At 41.5% G+C, this 26,722-nt stretch overlaps 2 protein-coding genes across 2 annotated transcripts; both read left to right on the forward strand.

Annotated features, from left to right (window-relative positions):
- The first annotated feature begins 48 nt into the window (after positions 1 to 48).
- On the forward strand, positions 49 to 17,257 carry LOC143185491 (solute carrier family 2, facilitated glucose transporter member 8). Its single transcript, XM_076388543.1, has 6 exons — positions 49 to 434; positions 11,037 to 11,226; positions 11,752 to 11,923; positions 12,007 to 12,279; positions 13,315 to 13,623; positions 16,695 to 17,257. Exons 1-6 carry the CDS (start codon positions 185 to 187, stop codon positions 17,115 to 17,117), a joined length of 1,617 nt encoding a protein of 538 aa, XP_076244658.1. The 5' UTR covers positions 49 to 184; the 3' UTR covers positions 17,118 to 17,257.
- Positions 17,258 to 20,673: 3,416 nt separating this feature from the next.
- On the forward strand, positions 20,674 to 24,374 carry LOC143186288 (26S proteasome non-ATPase regulatory subunit 2). The gene is made up of 13 exons (XM_076389862.1): positions 20,674 to 21,014; positions 21,088 to 21,264; positions 21,330 to 21,516; positions 21,575 to 21,874; positions 21,972 to 22,054; positions 22,131 to 22,366; positions 22,427 to 22,565; positions 22,638 to 22,758; positions 22,812 to 23,008; positions 23,070 to 23,160; positions 23,230 to 23,517; positions 23,587 to 23,781; positions 23,883 to 24,374. Exons 1-13 carry the CDS (start codon positions 20,674 to 20,676, stop codon positions 24,096 to 24,098), a joined length of 2,571 nt encoding a protein of 856 aa, XP_076245977.1. The 3' UTR covers positions 24,099 to 24,374.
- Positions 24,375 to 26,722: the final 2,348 nt, after the last annotated feature.

Below are 26,722 nucleotides of genomic sequence, written 5' to 3' on the forward strand. Positions count from 1 at the left end.
CGAGGACACGGGACGGTCATTGCGTTTTCCACGGGCAGGCGATTACGACGAGAGAGGATCGCGAATCGGTCGGTAGTAGCAGCAACAACAGCAGCACCAGAACCAGCGCCGCTGGAAAGAAGGAGGAAGGGAGAGAGAGAGGTCGTCCGTTTATTGAGCGAGGAACAGAGAAAGAGAGGGAGAAATGGCCCCCACTCACGGCCACCACGGGGAGATAGAGGGGCGTGCGAAGTATAAAGAGTATGCCTACAGCCCTGTACCAGCGAGTTCCTCTTCAGCGGTGTACGGTTCAGCCACCCCTCGCAGGCTATCTGGAGAGAGCGGTGTCAACCTAAGCAAGTACCAAATCTTGAACAGTGTCGACGACAGATATCGTTACAGCGAGATGACGGAGAAGGGCTCGACGCTACCCCAGTACGTCGCTGCAGCTGCAGGTAAGCCCTTCAACCCCCGACCTCTACGCCGCCTCCCTCGAGGGGGTGGCGGTCGGAGTCTGCGTTCGATGCTTTGGGGACCAACTGGCGCGAATTTCGACGCGCTTGTGGGCTCGTCGATTCGACGAACTGTGTATCGGTTTTGTGGGGCGCTTGGCAGGGCCTCTGTATTTTGGTAATTTCGAACGTGCAGGGTTCGTTGACTCGAAGAGGATTCGAGGAGCGCGAGGAAACGAGAGTTTACAATTTTGGATTGTTAGGAAGGGAGGACGAGAATGAGGTTTGATTGGTTTTTGTATTCTCTTTTTATTTATTTTTTTTTTTTCAAGTGAGTATTGCTGACGAGGCGTGGGCGGTGAAGTGTATGGAATGCTTGGGGAAAGTGTTTGTTGGGGAGTGATGGAGTGGTTTTGATTTTTTTTCTTTTTGGTTGAGTGGGGAGTGGTGATTGAACGAGGACTGGGTTTGGACTGGTGGTTTTGGTATTTAAATAAGCGGAGAGCTGAGGAGAGATTTATTTGATGAGGTTGGGAATGGGGTGCGAGTTGGGGTGGTGCAGCAGTGAGGTGAACTTGAATTCGAGTGCATGAGGGTTTTGATGTCATTTATGGTCGAAGTTAGACGCAATAGTATGCGTATATAGTGGCATTCGTAGTATTAGAAAGTACTATTGTAAGACTTATCGCGGTACAAGATTAGAGTAATAATCCTCGAATTGTTTGAAAACTTTCCGCTAGCCTTGATCTTGCTGATATTTCTATTAGTCCCTATTTCTGTATTTTACATTTAGTTTTAATATACTTTGCGCACATTTGAATGAAAACACTTTCAGTACCTGCAATTATTTTTATGAATTAATTTAATAGTATTTACACAGTATATAGCATTTAAATGTAATTTTTGCGACGCTATATAGAATCGAGACCCACGCAGAATAAAAGAATACATTATTTTAAAAAACTGAGCGGATGACTTCAAGCGATGGTGCAGTTTGCTTATCGTTCGGTTCTTTGTCAACGTGAATGACGTTGACCATGTTACTTAAATCAATTCATTTATTCGTCGCGTGAAATATCACGTGTCATGAAGCATGACATCTTAGCGATTGCACGTGACCGAAAAAGCCACAAAATTTCATTGTAGAACTATCATTACCTCTTCAACCCAATCTTCGATCCTCTATTCTACAAATGAATCTAGGAAAAAGGATCTTTTCCTGTGAAGGGCACGAAAAACGAGGGAGAAAAAAGTTAGCCAGCTTTTCTCATCAAATAAATTAGAAAAAAAAATAAATCGTGAATGCTTTCAGCGAAAAGAGGGAACTGTAAACAACAGAGTAGAGAAAACGTGGCTTCTCTGGTAGCGTGGGCGTTAAAATTGTTTTATCCCGAGCGTAGCAGCCCCACGCTTGGCAGAGACGACTTTATATCATAGAAACGCGTAGTTGCCTTACAGAAGCTTAACAAAAATTAGCTACCCTTAAAGATAAAATCTCATTTGCTCATATTCTTTGATTACAAATTTTCAAAGTAGAGAAAAATTAGAAATTTTTCCTTGCCTTGAAATGCTTGCATAATTAGAACACTTAAATGTTTTCCAGAAACACGGAAAAATATTTACTCGTAAAATTGGCTTAATATCTTTTTCCTATTTGCATTCAGTACAGATTTCAAGAATTCGTGTCGGGACACGTGACACTCGTTCAGTAGCTACTTGTGCACTGAAAAAATTCATAAATGGGCTTCCCGTTGTTTTCTCTAGTGTCTACCCTCGATAAAATTAAACACCATCAAAATTTCCTCGATTGAAGAGTCACGTGTACGCTAGTAGTAAATAAACATGACCCGTGGTGCATCGCGTGCAATCTCGACTTGGCGCAAGGCGGTGCAGGCGACATGGCCAATTAATCTCGTAGGTCATTTGGACAGCGATTAAACAATATCGTCGAATTACCGATTTGGCTCGAATATCGCGAGCACTGCGTGTAATCAGATATCGAGTACACGGTCTGCAACACTCCCGTTTTATTAAACATTCTAGTACGCAATTTCATTTATTTTTAATCCCATAGTGCACTCTATTAAATCAACGCAAGGAAGATTAGAGCACAATCTTTACGCTTCCCATAAGTATGACCTCTCTGCTCGATAATTTCTTACAGCTCAAAACAAATTAGCGATAAATCGTTCCACGCGACTATAAATAATATTTGACGTTTATTAAGTAGATGCTGGCGCAAACGGGCCAGTCGACTTTAACAGGCTATTCTTAGCGTCTCGGGTATCGATTAAAATTGCACCCTGTTAGCGAGCTGCACTCGTGATCCCGCTGCATCACGCGACATAGAAATCTCTGCGAATGCATCTGTCCCATAGAGCACGGGACAATGCTCCTTCGTCCGTATCAAGCGTTGATTCATTCACTTGTTCGCGCGTCCCTCGCACTTTGCCTTCTTCCTTCGCAATCGCTACGCGAGAGAAAACGGAAGTTGATTTTAATTCTTCATTCCCTCGACATTTCCTGATGAATTCGACTTTGGACGACGCTATGAGGCCATGTTTCATTAGATTGTGGAGGCATTGGATTCCATGTAATAGAGCAAACTGATTACTCTAGTTTTCATGAAATCGGTGTTACAGGTAAAGCTGATTAATCTACTAGAAATTTTTGGGGAGGTTCTAGTGGGTTAACTTAGTACTAGTGATTAATTTAGTAGGCACTGGGAATCAATCTGATTAATTTTCTAAGTAATATAAGTTCCAATCACAGTTCTCTTTTTTAAAAAAAAGATTCATTCGAATTTGAATGTCTAAATATCCATAGAATTCAATGAACTTTCTTCTCCTCTTTGAAAAGAGTGCGTAATGCCTCAGCCTCACGTTCAAATATAGACGTCGAGTGATCTATAAATGCAACGAGCAAGCGAGTAATGAACTTGGTGAACTTGCCAATGGTAAAGTACGCGGGACAGATTTATTCGATCGAGTTCAATCAGTGACTTTTCCGATCAGAGTCCACGAAAAAGAACGAGACCATGAAGAAGAGAAGGAGAGAGGGTAGTCGCGACGCGTATGCGCGTGGAGAATGAAATTGGTGGCGCTGAAAATAACACGGGTCATCTTTCGGATCATCTTATCGGTAGGATCTTTCGTCGCGATCGAAACATTTAATTCGTGCAAGTCAAACTGAAGGCAAAGAACGACATTTGGGACTCATGTTTAGCAAGACAGATGAATCTTGCGGAAGACTGAGTCAATGAAGTGGAAGAAGAAAGGAAAAGGAACGTGCAGTATCAGTTCTTACGTCAATTAATGAAACATGCACGTGTGACTTTGAGCCAAGTACGCAAATCGAAATTTTGTGGTCAGATGAGTGTGTTATCTGCATCTCATTAGTGTAGCTATTGTTGGTATTAAACATACTGTCTCGTTCATAATTTGTTGAGCTCTTTCTGTAACGAGATTTGAAAGATGGATGAATTGTCTGAGTGAGTAATTTGTCTTCTTCTGTCTAGTCAAGACCAATTTCTGATCCTTCTTTTTATCTATCGTTGCTTGTAGAACGAAAATTGAAAAACTTGGGTGAAGATGGAAAGAGGTCACCTGTAAACAGGAAACTCTGACCATGATAAATCACCTTCCTTGTACGTCCCGTTATTAAAAAGGAAAAGCAAAGTGGGATAAAATTATGAATCTTGTATGCATTATTTCCTGAGTGCCAAATTCAAACAGCGAAATTACTATATGGGAGACACATCAAAAGCTTCTCCCTTTATTTTTCTTTCTCACAATCACACAGCTAATGAGGATGTAGTTTGAGCCGATTGCAATCTTGGTAGGCTGAGATTTGATTCGACTGGACACCGGATGAGAATCGTTTTAATATTCGCTGTGTTCGAGGACGCGAGGACATTCTTTGTGAGTATTATTCGCACGTAGAATCGACTGTCCTCCATGCATTCGTCATTGTGACACGATCACTGACGTTCTTGACCCACGATTACGATATTCGACCAACATTCGTTGATTCCTTGAGCAGGAGGAAAATTGAATTCTATTTTATTCAAAATAATCAATCTTTCTGACCAATAGAGTGCAGCCTGAAAATATCCTCAGTTTTCCTCAGTGACGTTCTTTTTTCGTCCTTGTTTATCCCACGTTTTTTTATATGTTTTCTCGCCTGCATTACGTGGAACTCGACGAACTGGTCGAACCTCAAAATTCCACTGCAGACCACGCATATTTTTCGATTCCTCGCAGTCAGTTTCACCTGGCGAGCGCTGTCACTCCTTGTCGTTATCTCTAGAGCTTAAGAACGAACTCCACGTCCTTCGTCTCAACCAAGTCGTTAAATTTCGCCATCGAATCGGAGGCGAAGTGGTCGTTACGACAAATTTAACGACAGTACTTCATTTCGCGATCCGCCAGCCGATTCCCATTCGCAGTTCGTTTTCCTCGCGCTCGATCCACTTCAATACGTTTTTTGATGACAAGATTGTAGTTTTACGTCTGCCAACATCGGCAAGGATTTTTATTTCACCTTTATCTCGGGATACGATACAGTCCTAGCTTTTTTCCAATCAAGAGTATTACATAGGAGTCGTAATCGCTTTCGTAAGAGATTATCCTAAGGATTTCGAGATAATGTATCGATAAGGGCAGTTAATTGCAGGTATCGCTGACACACAGAGAGATTCTAAGGAAAAACTATTTGATCGACTGTCACGTCTGTCGCCCTTTGCTCGACCACTGACTGCGCTTTCTTGATGGCGAAACCGCGACAAATCGCTCAGCGATTCTTCGAAATTAATGAGACCGATAGCGCATTTTTTTAATGATAGCAGCCAATTACGATACCAACGTTAGCAGTGTCGAACAAGCAATCAGTGAGTCGCCATTTATGTCAGTTATATTAGAACGAAAGCTCTCTTAGACTTCGTTTTCCTAATCTCTCGTATGGATAACTTTTATCGGCGTTTCTTGCATTATGAATGCGCTGATAGCAGTCCTGACAATTCTAGCGAATAGCACGCGTGTCTGAATAGTTCTACTATAGCTCGAACACAGACCGAACCAATTATGCAGACATGACGTCCGCCTTGCAGCGATACATATTTTTCGGTTCTGTGTCGAAATTGTAATCAGATGTCGCAAGGGGTATTGCGTCGTCTACAGTGTTTCCATTCTGCGATTTATCGTTTGCATAATCCATGCGTTGTTTATGAAAATATTCCAGGGCCTGAACACTTCCAAAAATAATTAAAACCACGCGATAACACGTGTGAACTTGGAACTCTCGCGACGTTACACTTTTTTTACTGAGGAATTCATTCTGACGTGCCATAAGTTAGGCAATGAAGAGAATATTTCGCTGATTGCTTCATGATTCGTATCACGAAAAAATTCGATGATGGTCGTGCGCTTCTGCTCCGCTTAAGCCTCTGTCATTATCGAGATCGATAGCGCGATAAATTGTGATGATGTACAGTGATTCGCGTACCACTTAATTGCGCTGTGTCTGATTTGATAGCATGTGTATTATCTTCTGGAAATTCTCTAGAATGATAGAAAAGATTTTCTGTCTGTTTATTGGAGAGACTTCTTATCGACACCTTCAGAGACGTACAATTTCTTTCGATTAGAGCACCCCTAGGCCATTAATTTCTACTATCAAGGCGGTTCGTTGGAGCGAAAACTCTCAGTGAAAAATACTACTCTTGAGCAGATAATTCCATAAAAGTTGAAGTCTTATCGCCGCTAAAATTGCAGTGTCAGGACACTTGGCGCATCTTGCACCGTATCGATAAATTGGTGGCCTGTTTGTTCGAACGAATTCGTGGAAACAGAGTTAGTTTGGTTTGTCAAATATGCATGAGTCAAAAAACAGAAAAAAGAGAGAACGATTTTTTAGTTATTTTTAACGGGGGAAGTGCGACGAATTTGAATACCAGGAGGAAAACAATACAACCAGGCGTGCATGTCGCTCGTTCACGATGTATCTATCTGCTAGCCTCGTGTTTACGTTTTAATCTGACACGATAAAACGGAGCCAGGCTGCAGCGAGCCGCCCACCGATGACACTTCTGTGGGCCACGATATCACGAATTCGTGGACGACAACGACGATCTGAAAACTTTAGTGTTTACTATTTTTATGAGTTTACTATTTATTCCATGCATAGGCTTTTTTTGGCGAATTCTTTTTTTTCAGGAAAATTTTCATTGGGCTTTTGAAAGGTCAAATTCCTCTTGTATTATTAGTATTATTATTGCTGGTACTGATAGTGTTCATAATATTATTGATACTAGTGTTGATGGTAGTATTAATGGACTGACATTTTCTCGATACTGCTGTTGCGGATTTAGTGCATTCGATGCACTTGATGCACTCGATGCACTTAATGCACTTGATACTTTGGATCCTGAGAAGTTCTAGGATTTCATTTAATATTATTATTATTTTTATTAATACAGTAGGACCTTAATTTATCGACTTTACATGGGTTTTAAATCTGAAGCACCTCCTAGTTGAAACTAATTTTACTACTTTGAGTAGACTACTATTACTCAAGTGATTTGAATTCTGCATAAAAAGGACTGTGAATAATTGAGATCCAGTTAATCGAGGTTTTTAACAAGGCTACAATTAACACTAGTATCGCTATTTTCAATACGAATCAAAGCCTGGCAGAGCGTAGTTCAAAATATTGATGCAGCAGCTTTGGAGAGAGTCCCCGCGACAAGGGGGATGAATGAATGATGATTTGAAGCTGTCGCAGTCATTGTGCCTGAAAAGGTTCGCGTAGCCTTCCATTTCCTGTGTTTCGAGACAGGGTGCAATGAATCTCAGTTTGTCCGTCTCATTGAGTCAATCTGTCATCGCTGGTCCCAAGATGATACCGACACCATACACGAATTTAATCACAGCGAGCATTGTGCAGCGCGATGACCTCACATAATGGAACAACGTCCAGGGGACTCGAGTTTGCAATATTGACACAATCACTGTCATCAGAGCAAATAATACACGTCACTCCTGATTATTCGAGAAATGGATAGACCTAGAATTGAAAAGACAAGTTCGACGAACAGATGACGTTCATTTCTCTAAATCGCAGAAATATTTATCAATCGTGAAACGTAATATTTTCACAATATTTACGTAGTATACGTACTACTCAATGGTCAGATGTTTTGTAAATAGTCTATTAATGTTATCTTGATACAACTTTACCTAGCTGCGTGTGTAATACTCTGATGAATCTGAAAATCAGTGATAAGGTATCGAAAATGTATTTGGGCGTCTTTGGGACATTCAATGGAAACTTTGGTTATAGTCTATGAAAATTCTTATCGATACGGAAATTTCCTATCTTTATTAATAACCCCTCCAATAGTTTCATCTACTTCTTCCCCCCTCCTCGTCTTCTTTTCTACGTTCCATTCAGCTCTTCACATGAGTTCTCACCACGTGCCTGGGACTTCAGAACGTTTATGTGTCGCCATGGGAATTTTTATTTGTCGCTGATAAGACTCTAGTTTTTACGTTGTTAATCTGTATGATCCACTACGACGTAATTTGCGCTTTGGTTTAGGTGTCAAGGAGGTCTTGAATACTGCTATTGTGAATTTATTATAATCTGTATGTCCTTTGCAGTAATTATTTTTTCTATCCTTATTTTTATTTTATTTTTTATCTCCTAGAAAATTATAGGAATTGGCTGGGTCTCCATAAAGTCACATTAATTTATTAAGCTTCAGGGCAATGGGGTACAGTTGAGACACCTGAATTTGCTTCTTCTTTCCTCATTCCTAATTTACGTCAGAAAGCTGATGATTGATTTGAATGTGATTCAGAAATTCTCGACAAGTGTCAACAGATAAGTTGAAGTCTGACGTGCAGTCGCTGTCCTCGGAACCTGAAGTGTTTGCGGGCCGATTGTTTGCGTAGGCGTAATCCGTTAATAAGAAAAATGTAATCAGAACCGATAGCTTAGACATAGATTTACTGCGTAACACCGTGATATTTACGATACCAGTAGCTGTCGCGCTGTTCTTTACACAGAAGTCATCGTTCCAGCGATTTTATCTCGATACAAAATGAGGTTAAAGGAAATGAAGTGGCAACACTTGCGCAAAAGAATTGGGTCAATAAAGGAAACACTGTTTGCTTTCAACCAAATCTTTATATTGAGGTTTATCAATTAAAAAAAATTGCGGCGACAGGAAGAATATTTCCAAACAACTTCTAAAAAGTATTCAGAAATTACATGCTTCAATTTCCAGCAATTATTCATTTAAATTTGAAGATTTTTGTAGTAGAAATAGAAAGGTCACGCGATCTCCGAGGGTCACGACCTCTTCCCCCTCTATCTATTTGTAAACAGAAGAGACCATTTCTCCTGACAGTGTGAATAGAAGCATCGTCGACTACATATATGCAGATGGAACGTCGCAAAATGGATTTTTCTAATGTGAAAACGCGCGTGATTCGTCCGAAGCCAGCGCACGAGATTATTTTTATTTACATTCTGTGGCACACGCGATGGAATGATATAAGAACGATCCCGCCGTCGTGGATTACGTAAACTCGATGCAACGTGACGTGCTGATTCTTACGTTCGTGCCCGATCGTTCGTCCTCCTCGAGGCGAGCCTCTCTTTCGCCTCCGACACGAGCCTCTCTTTCGCCTCCGACACGAATTTAGCATAGATTTCGAAAGCTGGAATTAAAATTAGGTACTTGGCAACGATTGAGGAAGTACTTTGGTAGCGCGAGTGACTGAGAGATTCGAGACAGTGATAGCTTCCTGAAATTGGATTAGGAATCCGACTCTTTTAATCCAGAAGATACTAGATGGTAAAGAGTTAATTTTTTCTCTGGAGGAACAGTGATGTCAAATGTTCTGTTGAATAATAATGAGCGGTACTACTCAATTAAGCTTAAATTGGGTAATTCTCTCTGAGCTGTGCAGAATTCCGCGAATTGCACCTCAATGGCGATACAATTGATCGTCTCAGATCTACTGAACTGTTTCACTTTGCCATATCGAAGAATACCGAGCTGTAGAGCTTCGAGAGTGCTAACGATTCTATTGGATGATAAGCTACTTTGACTAAATGGCCACTGTGATTGTCTCCACTAATGCGATTTCCTTATCACCTGATTTCAATTCTCTACGCAGTATCTGTACTTTGTATGCTTGCATTAGAGACATAGCGAAAATCCTTGAATTTTTCCTCTAAAATTAGTCATCGTACAAAATTGTTACTCGCGGAAATACTTTCAACTTGATTCTCGAGGAAAACAATTGAACTCTGCAGCTTTATGACTATTCGTTAGTAGACACTGTAATTTGGACGAGGAAACATTTGACTGAGACTATTCTTGCTTTGCTGAATTTTCTAAGAGACACTTCCTGTTTTTGAAGATATATTCGCCTTTTTTCAGTATTCGAGTTACTATTTAATGAAACCTTCAAGACAATTAAAATTGAAGATCTGAGACTTAGCTTGAGTATCCACGAATTACCCCCAAATTTTCTTCTTATCAAAATCATCAACAAATTGCATCCATAATCAAACTTCGACCTTATCGCCAAACCTAATCGCCTCGTTGGGCCAATTAATTCTTACGCAACAAACAGACGACTTTTATGTAGGTATTTAAGCAACAAAATTAAATTCTATCTACGAAGAGAAAAATAATAATAGAGAACGTAGAGATGAGTAAAAGATAAGGAGGAGCAAAACAGGTGAATCTAGTGGCAAAATATCGTTATCGTGGCGGTATCAGCCCATGACTGACCAGCTATTAGTCCTCGCTGGAGGGAGGTTGTCATCTCGAGCGAATGATTGACGGCTACGTTTGTTCGGCGGTCATTATCAGCAGCAATTATGTAATATATCAATGAAGCGACAGTCGAAGATGAAACTGACTGTGTCTGAATCTAGCGAACCGCGGGCTATCGTGGCAGCGTCTCAAGATAAGTCAATTTGAGTTGGGCGAGCAGAAAAGTTCTTGATTAGACACTATCATGACCTTTGTCCATCTATTTTCTCTCCTTCTCTGGTTCGTGGGTTATCTAGAACGCGGACACTGCAAATTATTCCACGAGACGAGACGCGACAGAAAAATAGATTCGACTTGGGCGGGTCTTTTTATTTCGCCTCGAGTAATCTATTGAGCGCACTCATTGTTCTCGCTCACGTGCAGGAGTGAAACGTGACTGGAGACTAGCACGCGGAAAATTTGTAGTTCTGATCGATATCCCCTATCGACACTTCCTCTCTTTGCGATTACCTTTTCTCTATGGCACTCTGGCTGCAGTAAATTTGAAGTGGAAACTCGCCACTGTGATATGTACAAAATTATTAAAAATTTCCATTGAAGAATAGCACCAGGGGGGATTCTGTAACTAACAAAATATACATATTTTTTGATCATAAAAGTTAAGAAGAATCTCATGAAAAAAGTATCGCGAGAACTCGTGAAAATTGGCCTGATCCACATATGGACAATAGAATGCTGAGCGTGTTAATAAGCTTCCCTTTCTTGGGAGTAGAGTAGACGGTTTCATAAAAGAGGGGTCATTGTGATTTCAGCGAACCTGGCCATCGTTTCTGCTGGTGCTATGATGGGATGGACCAGTCCCATTTTACCAAAGTTGTCGAAGAACCTGGAAGACAATCCACTTGGCAGGACAATCACTACCGAAGAAAACTCTTATATTGGTTCCCTGGTTGCGCTGGGAGCAGCTGTTGGTAGTTTCCTTGCTGGCTACTTATCGGAAAGGTATTGTCACAGATGACTTCAATTCTTATCTTCCAGTTACGACTAGCGCAGGAATTGGTGGTCTGAATTTAAATATACAATTAGTCGAGTTAGCTTTAGTAATTATTTTCATGAATAAATACGATAGGAATAGAATGGTCTATGCAAGTGGATCTCAACTGAAAATTTGCATGATAATGGGAAGATTATATCTCACCTAGTTAGCCAAGTAGTCCTCTGAAGTTCTCTGAAGCTTTCGCGATACAATTCGCCACAATTATCAGGGTTCGAAACTTTCGACCATGAGTTGTCCCTCTGAGCACAATCTGCACTAGTTAAGGACATCAGCGTTTGCTGAGTTCAGTATTTGATACCTTCAACTTTAACTAACTCATAGTCGATATCAGGGTACATGAATACAAACTTCGAGTTGACTAAAGGCTATCTTCATTCATCGCTGAAAACTCTTCATTAACTATTGTCCTATCTATAAAACGATTTCCACCGTCGCTTCAGATTATTTTAATTGCTACTTATTTAATGCAGATGGGGCAGGAAGAAGACATTACTGTCATCCGTGGCGCCATTCCTGGTCGGCTGGGCTCTGATCGCCTCAGCAAAACACGTAGGCCAATTGTACGCAGCTCGACTAATCCTTGGTATTGCCATGGCGTTCGCTTTCACGGTGGTTCCCATGTACTGTGGCGAAATTGCTGAGGTAAACACTTGTTCCCTCATTCCACGGTCCTAGAAGCCAAACTTCATTTGACTAAATGGAATCACTTTGTTCACATTGGACAGACGTCAGTCAGAGGAGCGCTGGGATCCTTCCTGCAGCTCTTCATCACCGTAGGCTTACTTTATTCATACGCAATCGGGCCATATGTCTCCTACGTGGCCTTCTGGATCGTCTGCGCCATCATACCAGTGATCTTCTTCGCCTGCTTCATATTCATGCCCGAATCCCCATACTACCTCTTGAAAATCGGCCAGAGAGAGGAAGCTGTTGCAGCCTTGGCTAAACTGAGAGGCAAGTCTGCAGCCAGTGTACAGAAGGAAGCCGACGAGATGCAGGTAATTGATATTCAAAGATATTAACCCAGTCACAACAGAGAAGACACTTCTCTATTGCGTCTATTTTTACATCCCAGCTGATCTTGATCTCGCGACAAAAATAGTCCAGAGTTACGTGTTTTCGTGAAAAACGTGCTTCGGTAGACAACACGTGGCCGAGCCTAACCGAGGCTTCAGCTTATCGAGGTCTGTCCAGTCATGCGAACAGGGTTGAACGAGGTCGGCAACACTCGTGCCACAGTGTTGTCGATAGCCTGATAACAGTTCGGGCCTCATTCTCGGGGGACCCTAAAATAGCTTGCTCCAATTATTTTTGCAACTGTCGATCGAAAGCGTCGAGCTGTGAGGGACACAAGAGGGTCAGAGATAAGTGGCGCCTCCCAGGCACATAAAGGAATTTTACCAAAAAATTGTGACTGGAAACTACCAGTTAGGGGACTGATAAAGCGCTGTGGATCGATTGTTGGGGCATCGAGCGAAGTGGCTTCGTATCTGCGTTCGGGTCACGTTCGTTGAACGAGGCCGGGGGTAAGGACGTTCCTTGATCCGCCAATGGTAATAGCAGCTTGTCAACGCGCCTCTACTGAATTGCGCGAGTGACTAACGAGTCACGTGTCCGAGGCCTCCATGTCAAGTGTCGCGCGTGAGTCTTCCGCTTTAGAAGCCCGATCAATTGTGATCAGTCTGGACTATGAGTCGATAACCCTAATTGCAGCTATTTACGATAAGTGCACCACGTGATTATTGTGCACCCTTTTACCCTCAGAGACACTTGATCTCTAGAAGATATATGCTTCGTTGATATATTCATTCTTATTAATCCTAAAGGGAGCATTTTTACATTCGAGAACCCTGTGCACATGAAGAATGAAAGTCACAGAAATTAGAATAAAAAAGAAACAGGTAGCTCCTGTAGTCCTAGGTACCAGTTGCCTATACCAAACTAGTCACAGAGAAATCACGAGCAAGTGTACAGTGGGTTAAGATTACCTTAAACTTGGTAATCAGTTTAACATTCTTCTCCATTTCCTTCAGGCGGCCGTGGAGGAGGCTTTCAGAAACGAGGCCAGCGTCGCAGATCTGTTCACAGTGAAGGCGAACTTCAAGGCCCTGATCTACACGTGCCTGCTCGCCTCGTTCCAGCAACTCAGTGGCATAAACGTGGTCCTGTTTTACATGGAGGATATCTTCATCAGCGCAGGCACGTCGCTGTCGACCTCGATCGCGACCATCATCGTCGGGGTCGTTCAAATGCTTGCTTCTTGTGTCACGCCGCTGGTCGTTGACAGGCTTGGCAGAAGAATACTGCTTGTCTTCTCTGGTATCGGCGAACTTGTTACCTTGGTGAGTGGAATATTAGAATATTTTTTTACTTTCTTGATAGTACAGCTGCCTTGGAAAAAAAGGGTTGGTTTTACTGTGATAAAATGTTGTGGATCCACAAGGGGTAATTTCTTTATTTTCTGTATATTATTATTAAATCATAGTTTGGATTTTAACTAAAAGAACTTTAGTATACTCTTATCGCTAATCGAAAATCTGAATACCAAATAACTTGAATTATCGAGGTCTAATTACAGTACATATTTTACAGAAGTTTAGTAACGCTGTAAGTAGTATAGGACTACGTGTAGGGATACTTTGAATATCCCTTTTGGGTTTTCTACTTCAGTACTTTAGGGTTCTAATTTTACCTCACCAAATCCCTCACACTCCCAATGTTACTACTTTCCATACTTCTGACCTATTCCCAAAGTTACTCTATCCCCCTAAGATATTGTATAATACAATCTACCACGTGTCAATCTTTCTTTCTATGCAATCACCGCGAGCAATTAGCCGCCTCAGCATAAAGCGTGTCCATCTCAAAAGACGGCAAAAAAGGATGTTTTTCTGTTCGTCAAAAAAAAAGCGAAATACGAACTTGCGTCACTTTTGCAACAAGTGAATCGCTGAAAAGCTTGATTGGCGATCGGTGAACTGGAACACGATCGCGATGACGTCTTCCTCTATTATCGAAACGTAGGTGTGCAACATGTAATCGAGAGGAAGATTGATAATACTAATAGTAGTCGATTGAGTGTTTTGAAAACTGAAGCTGAGAACGTTCTAAGCAGCGCACGCTGACTTATTTGCATTCTTAGACTCTGACCGAAGTTAACTACGCCGATAAGGAACATGTCACGCTTAATAACTTCATAAAGATACATCTTACAGTTCGAAACGTCTGTTAATGACAACGTATTTCGTTTCTACAATAAAGGAACGGCTGTCTGTTGTTTGAACTGCTGTTGCTCGCGTCGAATCTAGCCTTTGTTCTTGATTCCGCGATTCTCTTTGAAGACATGGTAAGCAATTTCTGCTTGGGTCGCGATTTTTTTCGTCAACGTTGCCGACGTGCTTTTCGATTCGTTACATAATACAGTTACGTGACATTCAGGAAACACCTGCTCCGCGGTTTCGTTTATTCGACATGCCGCATTACTGCATCGCGTTGCAGAGATTAGTGGGAGGTGCGAGGGTTAAGGCCGCGAGGCAAAAATAGGGCTTGGTGCTTAATCGATCCTTAGGGCATAACAGAGTTTCAGATCTCTTCCATAGACAAGAAATTTAATACCATAGAGTTTCTACTTCTTCAGAATTTTGCTATCTTAACAATCGCTGCACCACAAAAGACCAAGCTCGCAGTTTTTTAGATATCAGCGACATCCATCTCTAGGTTGACAATTTCCCTGCAATTACAGTAGTAATCAATCACTCCCACGTATAGCCTATATTCTTCCATATCTCCATCACCATCTGATCGAATAATAGCAATAATCAAGGTCTCCGTATAAAAAAAAAATCTTCGCAGTTGGTCAAAGGTCACAGAAGGACGAGCGTGCAGTTTACAACCTTGGTCCCGCTGTCCATCGTCGCGGTTTCGCGGACATTGCAAAAGAACTGCGAAACAAATCGATCGTGGCCTTGCTGCTGACTATTCAAATCGATTTATGTAACCTCTCGAATGTGGCGGCGGCACGTCTGTGTGCACGGATGCACCGCTCCTGATGCACCGAGCGACGCCAGCCGCATTCCATCGAAGGTGTAACATAGTCGCGGATGTAACGAGGTCGTTTCCTCTCGACCTTCGGCGATCTCTTTGATAGAGCTTCCCGTGAACTTGCCGCGCATCTGCAATTAGTTCTTAGATCCCACCTTGGATTTTTAGCATGCATTCCTGGGAAACTGTGACGCATGGAATCGGTATGCATCGAGGTGCATATGATGATGAGTCAGTTGCATATTATAAATTCTCAAATATTCAAATTTTCAAATGTACAAAATTTCAAATTTTCAAATATTCAAATTTTCAAATATTCAAATTTTCAAATATTCAAATTTTCAAATATTCAAATTTTCAAATATTCAAATATTCAAATATTCAAATATTCAAATATTCAAATATTCAAATATTCAAATTTTCAAATTTTCAAATATTCAAATATCCACCTTGTCACTACAGATTCATTCGTCACCAAGGAACAGTAGACGAAGGGAACCCCCTTTTGGCATTACAAACTCAAAATGCAGCGTCTATAGAATAGAATCAAGTTTTTCATGCTTTTTCCCACCATCGAGAAAATCGTTCCACTGTCAAGGAGAAAATTTCCGTAAACAGAGGTTGTGCACGCGTAATCGAGCCGGAAATCATCCGTTCCGAGAATGACTTAACGCATTTGGAATGATGAGGTCGCGTTTAATTGTCCGTCGCAGACTGTTGCACCGATCCGCGCCCGTAATCAATGTCAATGCCTTATTACGCGTGAACGAAGGATCAGCTGCTTCTCTCGCTATTTGTCTGTTATCTAAATTCCATTGACGACGCGGGACGAGGAAGAAAAAAGTTTACCAACAGACATTCAACGCTATTGACAATGCATCCGCTCCTGGAACGTTTGGAATGCGGTTAATTGCCGTTTACATTCACGCTATCGTTAATTTTGTAATTCATCGATCGATCGATCGATCGTCAATAATGATTATGTCGCTCGTGACTCGCGGGACGTGTGGCTAATCAAGTGCATGGAGAAACAGGTTGATTTCTAAACGCCAGGGGAATTATCTGTGACATCAACTTAATCTGTATTTTTTTTCTTAATTGCTATAGAAATTAGAAATACTGACACGTTTTTGTAGGTATATTCAAATATTCCTATTTCTGATGTCACATTGGGGACCATTCCTAGGTGAATCAAAAAATCTCCCTTAACTCATTCCACCCATTTCTATTTCTGGTTTTCACCTCCTGAAACCACTCATATTGAATAAGATTCCTATGAATTGTGTATTAACTGTACATTGCACGATTAAAATAAGTCACGAACTTCTACCAAACCACTCACAAAACCTCTAACATCCGATTCCTCTTTCAGGGTGCCCTGGGCGTCTACTTCTACCTGCAGGACCACGAGCACGCAGACGTAAGCAGCATCTCGATCCTTCCAGTGATTTCGCTAGTGATCTTCATCTCAACCTACAGCGTGGGCTGGGGTCCTCTCCCATGGACAGTGATGGGTGAAATGTTCGCGTCGAACGTAAAATCGAAGGCTTCTGGTATCACAGTCTGCGCTTGCTGGCTGCTCGCCTTCTTCATCACGAAATTCTCCAGCGATCTGCAGGTCGCGTTCGGCAATTTCACCCTTTACTGGGTGTTCGGCGTCTTCTGCGTGATCAGTGTGCTCTTCGCGGTGTTCATCCTGCCTGAAACGAAGGGCAAGACCCTGCAGCAGATCCAGAACGAGCTGAATGGCGAGAGCTCCTCGTTACCCGAGTTACAGATGGGATCCAAGCATTGAATGCAGTATTACGCGTGGTTCGTGGATCGAGAATCAGTTTCCTGTTTTAAAAGTACGCCTTCATACTGCCAAAGACCGAGTCGCGGTCCCTCGAGGGTCCCTTCGAGAGTTCACTTTTGGGACCTCGTTCCTTCGCGGGTTCTCTTGAGGAGTTTTGGACGAACGAACACTTTGAATATTAGATCGACAACGCTCACGTATATGATATATTTTTAAGCATAGGGAACTACGTTCGATGGAATATTATCATTATCGATGTACGAGGCAGAGATGGTTTAGGAATCGAGACAGATGTCGCCTGAAGAGTGTGAGTAGATAGGGTTTCGTAGCACAGCTTTTTTTTAACGATGTCGAGCGATTTCTGTCTGAGGTTCCTTGCTCCATTTACGCAATAATAGTCTCTATACATATTTATTATGCTCTGACAAGCATTAGCCGATCAGTGTTTGTAAGTAAGGTTCCCCCTACATTAATATTTAATATTTAACACCGTATTACGCGTAATTATAATCGAGCAGTTCTTTTTTTATTAGGTTTACGTCGTTTTAACTATCAGACGCGCGAGAACGATCACCGCATCGACCGAAGATAGATTTGTGTATGATAGTCATTTGGATCGGTTGTAGTCCGTGGAAAAGAGTACCTTTTTCGTGTTTAAGATGGACTGAGCCTGATTCTCAGATGGACTGACAACGAGAAATGGATTTGTGTTGACGATTCGCTCGTAGGAGCATGAAATCGTCAGCATGAGCGATTTCCACGCAGAAATTCCACGGACACGATCGATCCTTATCGCGAAACAAGAGGTGCACACGTTTTCTCATGTGTGAAGAGGGAGAATGCTGCACGAGGTATTTCGTGGCGGTCAGAATACACCTTCATTGTGTGCAAGCTCTTGCGTAGTTCCTGTGATCCACGATGAGAATGATTGGAAGCGACTGAGCGAAAAGATAGATATGAATAGATAGCCAAGAGGACATTCCTATTTTGTACGATCGAACACTCGTGGAAACTCGTGTCTTCTAGTGTCCTTTTTCTTTATAACTTTCTATGAATTTTCTCGGTGCAGTAGAATCTCAGAAATTTAATTAACCAAATTTTAATTATTCGCTGTCTCTTTTATTTGGACCTCTTGTTATTAGATATAATGAAAATGAAAGGATAGTACCACATCGATTGTGAAATGGTAAAGGAGTTGGAAATTTCAACTAAGGATTAATCGAGATTCTACTGAATCGAAAGCGCACAACGACCAAAAAATAAAGGAACACGTGTTTCCTCGATTGAAGTCTGTAATTCCTCGAAATTATAGTATTCTAAAATTGAGCTTTACGTTTTCTTGACAAAGATAGGAGTGTTTGAATGTTGAAGAAGGTCGAGCGGAATCATTCGATAATTAAGAATGTATATTTCGTTCTTTTTAGTTAGTTAGGGAATTCGTAGTATTTTAAACGATTTTATTGTTTGCGCGTCTTTTGTCTTAAGCATAATGTTACTCGTAAACACGACTTCCGTCGGAGTATTGTTAGTAGTTACTACACGTATCGATGATTCAACGTATCACGCGTGTGTCCTCATTACAGTGATCAGTTAGGGCTGTACTTATATCGTTCGGTTACGTACCAAAGATCGTATTTTTCTTCGATTCTAGACGAAGTTAATTGCCTTCAACCATCACTATTTCTACTCTCTCAAAATGTAATTTAATTTAGACAAAATTTAAGTAAACCTCTATTTTATATACAGTCTCTGTAAAAACAATAATTCAATTCGCCTTTAGTCAGCTCTAAAAATGTTTCAAAGTATTAAAGTGTATAATTAACTTCGTCTCAGCCATAGCACACGATCAACGTTCCTCGAACCGCGATCTACATACTTCATAGGACACCTAAAGCGATATCCGCGCAAGCGCTGTATTTTACTTGCATTTACCTTCGCTCAGAGAGTGCCAAACGTATTGTAAAATTAATTTTAACTACTAGGACATATCGATCAACTCGTGCCTCGCGGGTCGAGCCTTTGAAACATATCTTTCGAAGCACAAAAATTCGATAGCGGTCAAAAGGCAGACGTACAAATGAGTAACGATTATGATTTAATTACGATCCTGCGATAATTAGTCGAGACGATAATAATGAGTGCCTCCTTAGACGTGTATACGAAAAAATGAGATACGCTGGTCGTGTATACCGATTAACGATTGGAATCGATTTCACGGGTGATTCCGCGAGGATAAAAGTCACATCAATGACTACAGATGATCGCCAAGGTTCAATTTTCCATCGAAATGGTAAAAAGTATCGAGTTCCGGCTGTATTGTGCGCTTCCTGACGATCGAATCGTTTGGGAAGCGATTGTGCAATAATTCTTCCCCGCGAATCCGCGTGCAATCAACTCCCACTCGCGCACATTACTTGTTCCGCTGTTTAAATACAGCCTGGAACCATCGAATCATTCCTGGCAATGTTCCTCTTCACGAGCAATAAGACTTTTCGTTTTTACCCGTAGATTTAATCGATTTGACAAGAGAAAAATTGTAACAAAATGATGAAAAGAATAACATGGTAGCAGATTTCCTATTTTAATACCCGGTGTATGTAACTTCCGTTTCCCCTCGGTTTTGAAATTTTGACAGTGCTCATCGAACGTATTATTTTCTCATGGAAAACAGCTCCGAGATTCGAGGCCTCCTCAGGCGATGTACTATTAAAGAATGATTGTTGAATTGTATTCTTTTTTAATTAGAATGATATTAAAGAGTGTGATAATGTTGAACGGTCAGAGTATGATAAAATGAACGGTCGACATTCTAATGGATGGTGCTTCAAATTGTAGATTATATATTTTCACTATTATCGTCATATTCGGCGCGACTGTACATATTATTACACATTTATTATTATAGTGTGGATTACGATGATACTATGATTAATTATATCTTTTTGAAATTGTCACTTGGAAGTCTTTTTCTTGGAGATATTACAAACAATTCTTCCTAACGTTGATCCTGGCTCCTGACTTGTCTCTTGTTTAATAAATTGTCGAAGAAAGTGGGGGCTGATATTTGAGAAATGCACGTGGAATGTTTCTCGTTGCAATTGACGAGCGATGGCAAAAGAAACGGAAGAAAATCGCGGTGATGAGGTGTCGATAACCTGATCAGGTGTTTTTTCTAAACGTGCATGAAAAAGATTTCGAGGTAAACTATAATTAGTTTGTAGAGAAGAACATAGAAGATATAGTAGCAGTATGATGACTGCGACACGTGGACAGGGGAAAGAGTCAGAGATGGTAAGACATTTGCATTCGCCTAAAGACACTACATTTTCATTTCTACCTACTAAGGTTAATTTAATTTTTGTTAGAACGAAGAGGACACGGGGCTGCAAGAAGAGTTGCTGCAATTAGTCGAAGTGTTAACAGTAATTATAATTTTTTAATTTCCATATTAGATCCTTGACTCCACGAGTTTTCTCTAAGTCCCACGTGACATTCAAATATAATAATTCTAAAATTCTGCCCCTCAATTATAACTAAGGGAAAAGATGAAAATGCGATGTTGGTGTCCTTAAGTCAGCTAAGATTGCTAATGCAGACCTCGACGACCTCGATGACTTCTGTACCGAAACCTCTGAAATATTTAAGAAACTCGTACGAAACTTTAAAAAAAGCTCACAAGAAGATCAAACGACAAGATGTAAGACAGCAATTCGCGGAAGTCCTGAGTGTACTTTCAATGGCAGGAGCTCCTGCAGGATCCAAGGAGTGCCTTGAATACTGTATTCAAGGAAACGTCACGAATCCTGGGGAATGGGGTCACGAATACGTTAGACAGTTAGAGAATGAAATCGTGGACGAGTGGACGAATGCTCCCAACAGGGAAGAGAAACGAATAAGGTACTTCCAACATTGACAAATAAAAATTGCAGTGGTTGAAAGAACCTGTATTCTTCCTTTCCCTATGCACCAGACAACAGCTCACTCCTCTGGTCAAAAGTATCATAAAATTCGACATGAAGCATAATGCAGAGATACAGGGATGCGACTTGTGCTTGGAAATCGACCAGCTGAATTTCCTTGGTCACTACTTGGACAGTGCGAACGTCGAGAGAGTCTGTCGTTATTTAGAAGGCTGTGCAGCTTATAGGTGATTAGCTTAGGTTTCCCAAGAGTCTTGGATTTTGCAAAATAAGGTAACTTTCGATTATCCAGCGAGGACACCGAAAGAAGACAAATACTGCAAGTGATGGCTGAACAGTATCTGAAATTCAAGGAGTACTGCAAAGCTACCTTCGTAGCTCTACAGCTGGCTGACTCTGAGCTCGTCTACAAGTGTCTAACTACCTGTCCTGATAGCTTGACGAGGAAACAATTGGCATTTATACTCGCCAGACAGAAGGTAAAAGTTAAGGTGTCAGTAGAATGCAGAGTGTCAGACAAATTCCTCTGATCCTTAGGACAGTCCCCTGAGAAAGGAATACCAAGGTGAAGATGCCAAGGATATCGAAACCATCCTCAGCAATGGCCACATAAATACTCATTTCCATGTATTAGCGAGGGAACTCGACATCCTCGAACCCAAGCATCCAAACGATATATACAAGACCTGGCTGGAGACCAGCACTGTGAGACACACTGAGTACGACTCAGCTAGGACTAATCTGGCAGCCAGCTTCGTCTCTGGGTTTGTTCATGCTGGATTTGGCGAGGATAAGTTGATGGCGAATGCAGAGGACTGTTGGGTTTACAAGAATAAAGTATGTATAGTGACTTGACTTTTAACATTACAACCTAGAGTCATTCAGACACTGTCACTCTGTATTTTAACTCCAATTACTGATAAATATCTTTTAGGACCATGGGATGCTGTCAGCTACTGCTTCCCTGGGTCTAATACACATGTGGGACGTGGATGGTGGTTTGGTACCCATCGACAAGTGAATATCTTCTTCCTAGCTCACTAACAAATAATAAAAAATTGTAATGAAGTTCTAATATTTCTTCCTCTTTCAGGTACCTCTACACAAGCGAGGACTTCATCAAATCAGGCGCACTGCTCGCAATAGGACTCGTCAACTGTGGCATTCGCAATGAATGCGATCCAGCATTCGCTCTCCTCAGTGACTACGTGCTATCTAAAAGCGCCACCCTTAGAATAGGGGCTGTCTTAGGTCTAGGTTTAGCCTATGCTGGTACCAGAAGATCAGATGTCACTGACCTGCTGACAAGCGTCTTAGCAGACAAAGAAAGTGAGCAGTAACGTTGCTGACGCGAAGATTAACATCTTATTAAACGATGGCAGTTTTCAGGTACCATGGAAGTGGTGGCACTCGGTGCAATCGCGATAGGATTGATAAATGTCGGCTCGGCTAATCCTGATGTGTCGTCAGTCCTTCTGCAGAAGCTGCTGGAGTTCACTCCACAGCAGTTATCTGACACTTATTCTAGGTTGCATAAACAGACGTTTTATGATAAGTTTTTTTTCAGAATAAGAATTTTCTAGAGATCTTATTTTTGCAGATTTCTGCCACTGTCTTTGGGAATGATATACATGGGCTGTAGGGATATAATAGAAGCTCCCTCGGCAGCGCTAGAAGTTCTTCCTGATCCCTATAAATTGGCGTCGCAGACTATGTTACAAGTAATGCTTATTATGCAATAGCTTCGTTCTCGATTAATAATAGTTCCTTGCAGATATGTGCATACGCTGGCACAGGGGACGTGCTGATCGTGCAGGAGCTCCTACGACTTTGCTCGGAGCCCACCAATAGTGACAGCACACCAGCCACTCCAACAACTACTCCTGTGAGCAGTTGTTGCGATAGACCTCGAAATCCTGAGTCCTTTAACAAGGAAGCTAAGGAGACAGATGCAAAGAAGGAAGACTCAAAGTATTATCTCTAGCTTCTTGGTTCTATTGGTCTTCTGCTGACTTTGATTTCTGGGTTTCAGGGACATAGGATCCTCTCAGGCCATAGCTACCTTAGGAGTCGCTCTTGTGGGCCTCGGGGAGGGGAAGGAAAATTCTCGAATTTTTGGTCAGGTGTGTTACTCTAATTTAGATATTCTACATTTGAATATAATATAATAGTAATTTTTAATATTGTTTCAGATAGGAAGATATGGTCCCATAGCCGAGAGACGCGCGATGCCATTGGCCCTGGGCCTGTCCTCCCTCTCGAACCCAGACTTGTCAGTGGTAGATGTCTTAAATAAATACAGTCACGACAACGACTCCGATGTGGCCCACAATGCAATCTTTGCTCTTGGCCTGGTCGGTGCTGGAACGAACAACGCTCGTCTTGCTACCATGTTGAGACAGCTGGCTTGCTATCACGCGAAGAACCCCAAGCACTTGTTCCTCGTTCGCATATCCCAAGGCTTGGTGCACCTTGGCAAAGTAAGTGAAGAGCCAACAAAGCTCCAGGTAATCAATTTATAGGAAATAATTAATAATTTTATAATTTAGGGCACACTGTCCATATCCCCTCTACACTATGCGTCTAAGGTCCTCGACCAAGCTGCGTTAGCTGGTTTATTAGTGGTCCTTGTAGCATTTCTGGATTGTAAGAACTTGATTCTGGCAAAGTCTCATTACTTAATGTATTGCTTGGCTCTTGCTATGGAGCCCAGGTGGTTGGTCACGTTGGATGAGAACTTGCAGGTATGATAATTAATTTCTAAGGGATTCAAGGGTCTTCCTGCACTTGTAATGTCTATTTTTATAATCACTGATGTTGCTGATGTATTTTACGATTCTATTAGAGTCTGCCAGTGTCTGTGAGGGTGGGCCAAGCAGTGGACATAGTTGGCAAAGCTGGAAATCCCAAATTCATTTCAGGTGGCTACGTCCACACGACTCCAACGTTGCTTTCTCCTGGAGAGAGGGCAGAGCTAGCTTTAGACGAGTATGAAGCAGTGTCTAGTGTCTTAGAAGGATTCGTCATCCTTCGAGAGAAACTTAGCCCTCCCAATGTTTAATTCTAAGGTTCTATAGTATCGTATAGAATAAAATAGTCGAATAATGAAAGGCAACGTTGGGACAAGTGGTTTTATTTCACGAGAATAATAAAAGACACGCTCGATAGAAACGTGAAGAAGTTGCTAGGAACCAAAACGCATGGGCGCGAATGACGAGCTGACTGATATGAATTACAGTAATATCTATGATTTCTTTAATGCGACTCGCGATGAAACTACATATGAGCTGTTTATCTTAAACCTGAGGCAACCCCATTTTTGACGAAAATTTGATTTCACATTACTTTGGCCTATGTGAAATCGTATGAATAGCGAAACCTTAGGTATATTGATGAGAAAAATGGAATTGCCCCACAAGCAGCTCACATATCAAGGTGTCTGCTTATGTGTGATGTACCGATAAAAAAATGTGAGAACCTGTGGATGTAGCTTTCTGTGTAGGTTTGCGTTTATTTAACTTCAGGGACTAGCGGAAGCGGTGCGCTCTATACAACGGAAACGTACATTGGTGTTTGCATTGCACGACGTGAAACAACGGTGCACCATGATCTGTGGTCACAGTTCTGCTTACGATCGGTCGTTGGAAATAAAATGCAACTTAAATTAAGAGAGACGGAAAAGAAGAGTCGAGAGGCATTACAGAAAACAGCGGATTACAGATAAAAACAATCTCGGCTACGCAACATTTTCCACGGCATAGAAACGCCGCAAATTAAAGATAAATATTGCAGTTTACTGGTTCCCTGTGTGTTCGTATGCGCGTGTCTCTGTGTGTGTACAAAAGCGGACAAGGAAACGAGAAACGATGATCGTGGGCGGTGTAGGATGAGTCGTCCCTTCTTGTTTCCTCGGTTCGAATAATTAGGAATTGATCTAAGTTAGAAATTTACTATAAACAAGTTAAATGTATCACTTACTCTGTAATGCAAATCGAAGCAATACCAAATAAGTGATAAACTCAATTTTTTTATATCTTTTACTCAGACCACTTTCATAATTATCGATTATATATGTATATAGTTTGCCGTGTGCATCGTTTTCGTGGCTCTGCAAGGTCCTATGAGCGAAAGATCATGGAGCACGTTCCAACCCTCGTTCGAAAGACTGCAGGAAAATTGCACGAATGTACACAACGGTTATCGTGTGTCGGACACTCTCGAAAGAGTGAACCAATCGCTCTCGTGTGTGTCAAATGTCCGCTGACATTTACATATAATATATATAGGCACATGACTTAGGGTAAGAGGCGAAGTGTAGTACAGTGAAATGCGGTTCTTCAAGGTATAGAGTGTTCCAAAATCAAGTGGCTCCCAATAATGACTCCTCTCCACTTCCTGAGCGACTACAATAGACTTCCAACGTGTGGCCACTTAATTCTGAGACGCCCTGTATAATCGAAAGGTTTTCCAGTTTCGTGTGGTCGCATGGGTGGTTTTTTCGACGCCACAGTCGTGTTCCTCGAATGTTACGTTCCACGAAAATTAGCATCTGCTTTCGCAATTAGATTCAACGGTCTCTACTTCAACGCACGGCCTTCCTCCTCTCGCGTATATTCAGCTTGCCACGTGACGTGTTTCGGCAGTATAAGAACAACTTGATCCATATATATCCTTTCCCTCCTGTTTGACCCTTCATTTGCGTTACCCACGAATGGATATTTCTAGTTTGCAAGATTTACGCAACAACTGCCCGCACTGCAGAGCGTTCTTGCACGGTCGATGGGAGTTAGAGAAACAGTTAAATGTTAATACACAGGGTACTCCTGTGCTTTATGGTAAAGTCAAATAGGCGTGATACTTTGTTCCAAGACTTCTGCGTTTCTTTCCGCGAAGTATCATTCCATCTCGATTTCACGTCGACATATATAGCCACGTGTAATTTGTGAACGCGTGATAAAATAGAAAAACAGCATGCAAATTCGACGATAATATATAGCCGTCACCTGGCAAGCTGGACTTCCTATCTACTTATATCTTAAATTTCTCATGTTGCTTATAGTAAAATATAGTAATAATAATAATAATAATAATAATAGTTAAAAATTAATAATAATAATGATAGCTCCTATAATAGTAGCGCTTTCGTGTCGTAATCCCTTTCGCGAATAGTAAGTGTGTATTCTCAAGCGAATTTCTCAAAACAGTACATACTTCCGTTGCTTCTTTCTTTCATCTTGTTTTATATCCCCGTTTATTTACAATATACGAGTATTACCGACCTTGCCCTACTATTTGCTTCGCGTAACAGGTTCGTATAGTACCCCTTCGTGCGTGCTATCCATCGACGACCAAGACCGCGAGCTCTAAAGTCATCGACGGTGTCCTCCGTAAAATGGTAAAACCTTGAGACGAATGCAGGTCGCTTGCGGTTCAGCTACATCTCTCTAAAATATTATTACCCATCTACCGTTTTCTCCTCGTCTCTTTCAACGTGAAAACCATGGTCATGAAAATCTGATTACATGCTAGATACAGGAAAGAACCCTAGAAACCGTTCCCGGAAACGGTCACCGATAGGAGTCGCTATACGTACAATACATATATACGTACAATCATCCATTTCGTAACTCTATCACCGACAGTCGAAACTTCTTTCAGTTAACGATAAATCAACCGCGCTATGTC

The sequence above is a fragment of the Calliopsis andreniformis genome, chromosome 12 (genome assembly GCF_051401765.1).
Source record: "Calliopsis andreniformis isolate RMS-2024a chromosome 12, iyCalAndr_principal, whole genome shotgun sequence".
NCBI lineage: Eukaryota > Metazoa > Arthropoda > Insecta > Hymenoptera > Andrenidae > Calliopsis > Calliopsis andreniformis.

Bases quoted from the DNA above. Each gene is read 5' to 3' on its own strand.
- LOC143186288 (XM_076389862.1), top strand. From the start codon at position 20,674: ATGTTGGTGTCCTTAAGTCAGCTAAGATTGCTAATGCAGACCTCGACG. The intron at 22,566-22,637 runs GTTGCATAAACA...TTATTTTTGCAG, and splicing joins TTATCTGACACTTATTCTAG to ATTTCTGCCACTGTCTTTGG. The intron at 23,161-23,229 runs GTGTGTTACTCT...ATATTGTTTCAG, and splicing joins ATTCTCGAATTTTTGGTCAG to ATAGGAAGATATGGTCCCAT.
- LOC143185491 (XM_076388543.1), top strand. From the start codon at position 185: ATGGCCCCCACTCACGGCCACCACGGGGAGATAGAGGGGCGTGCGAAG. The intron at 435-11,036 runs GTAAGCCCTTCA...TTGTGATTTCAG, and splicing joins GTACGTCGCTGCAGCTGCAG to CGAACCTGGCCATCGTTTCT. The intron at 12,280-13,314 runs GTAATTGATATT...CATTTCCTTCAG, and splicing joins AGGAAGCCGACGAGATGCAG to GCGGCCGTGGAGGAGGCTTT.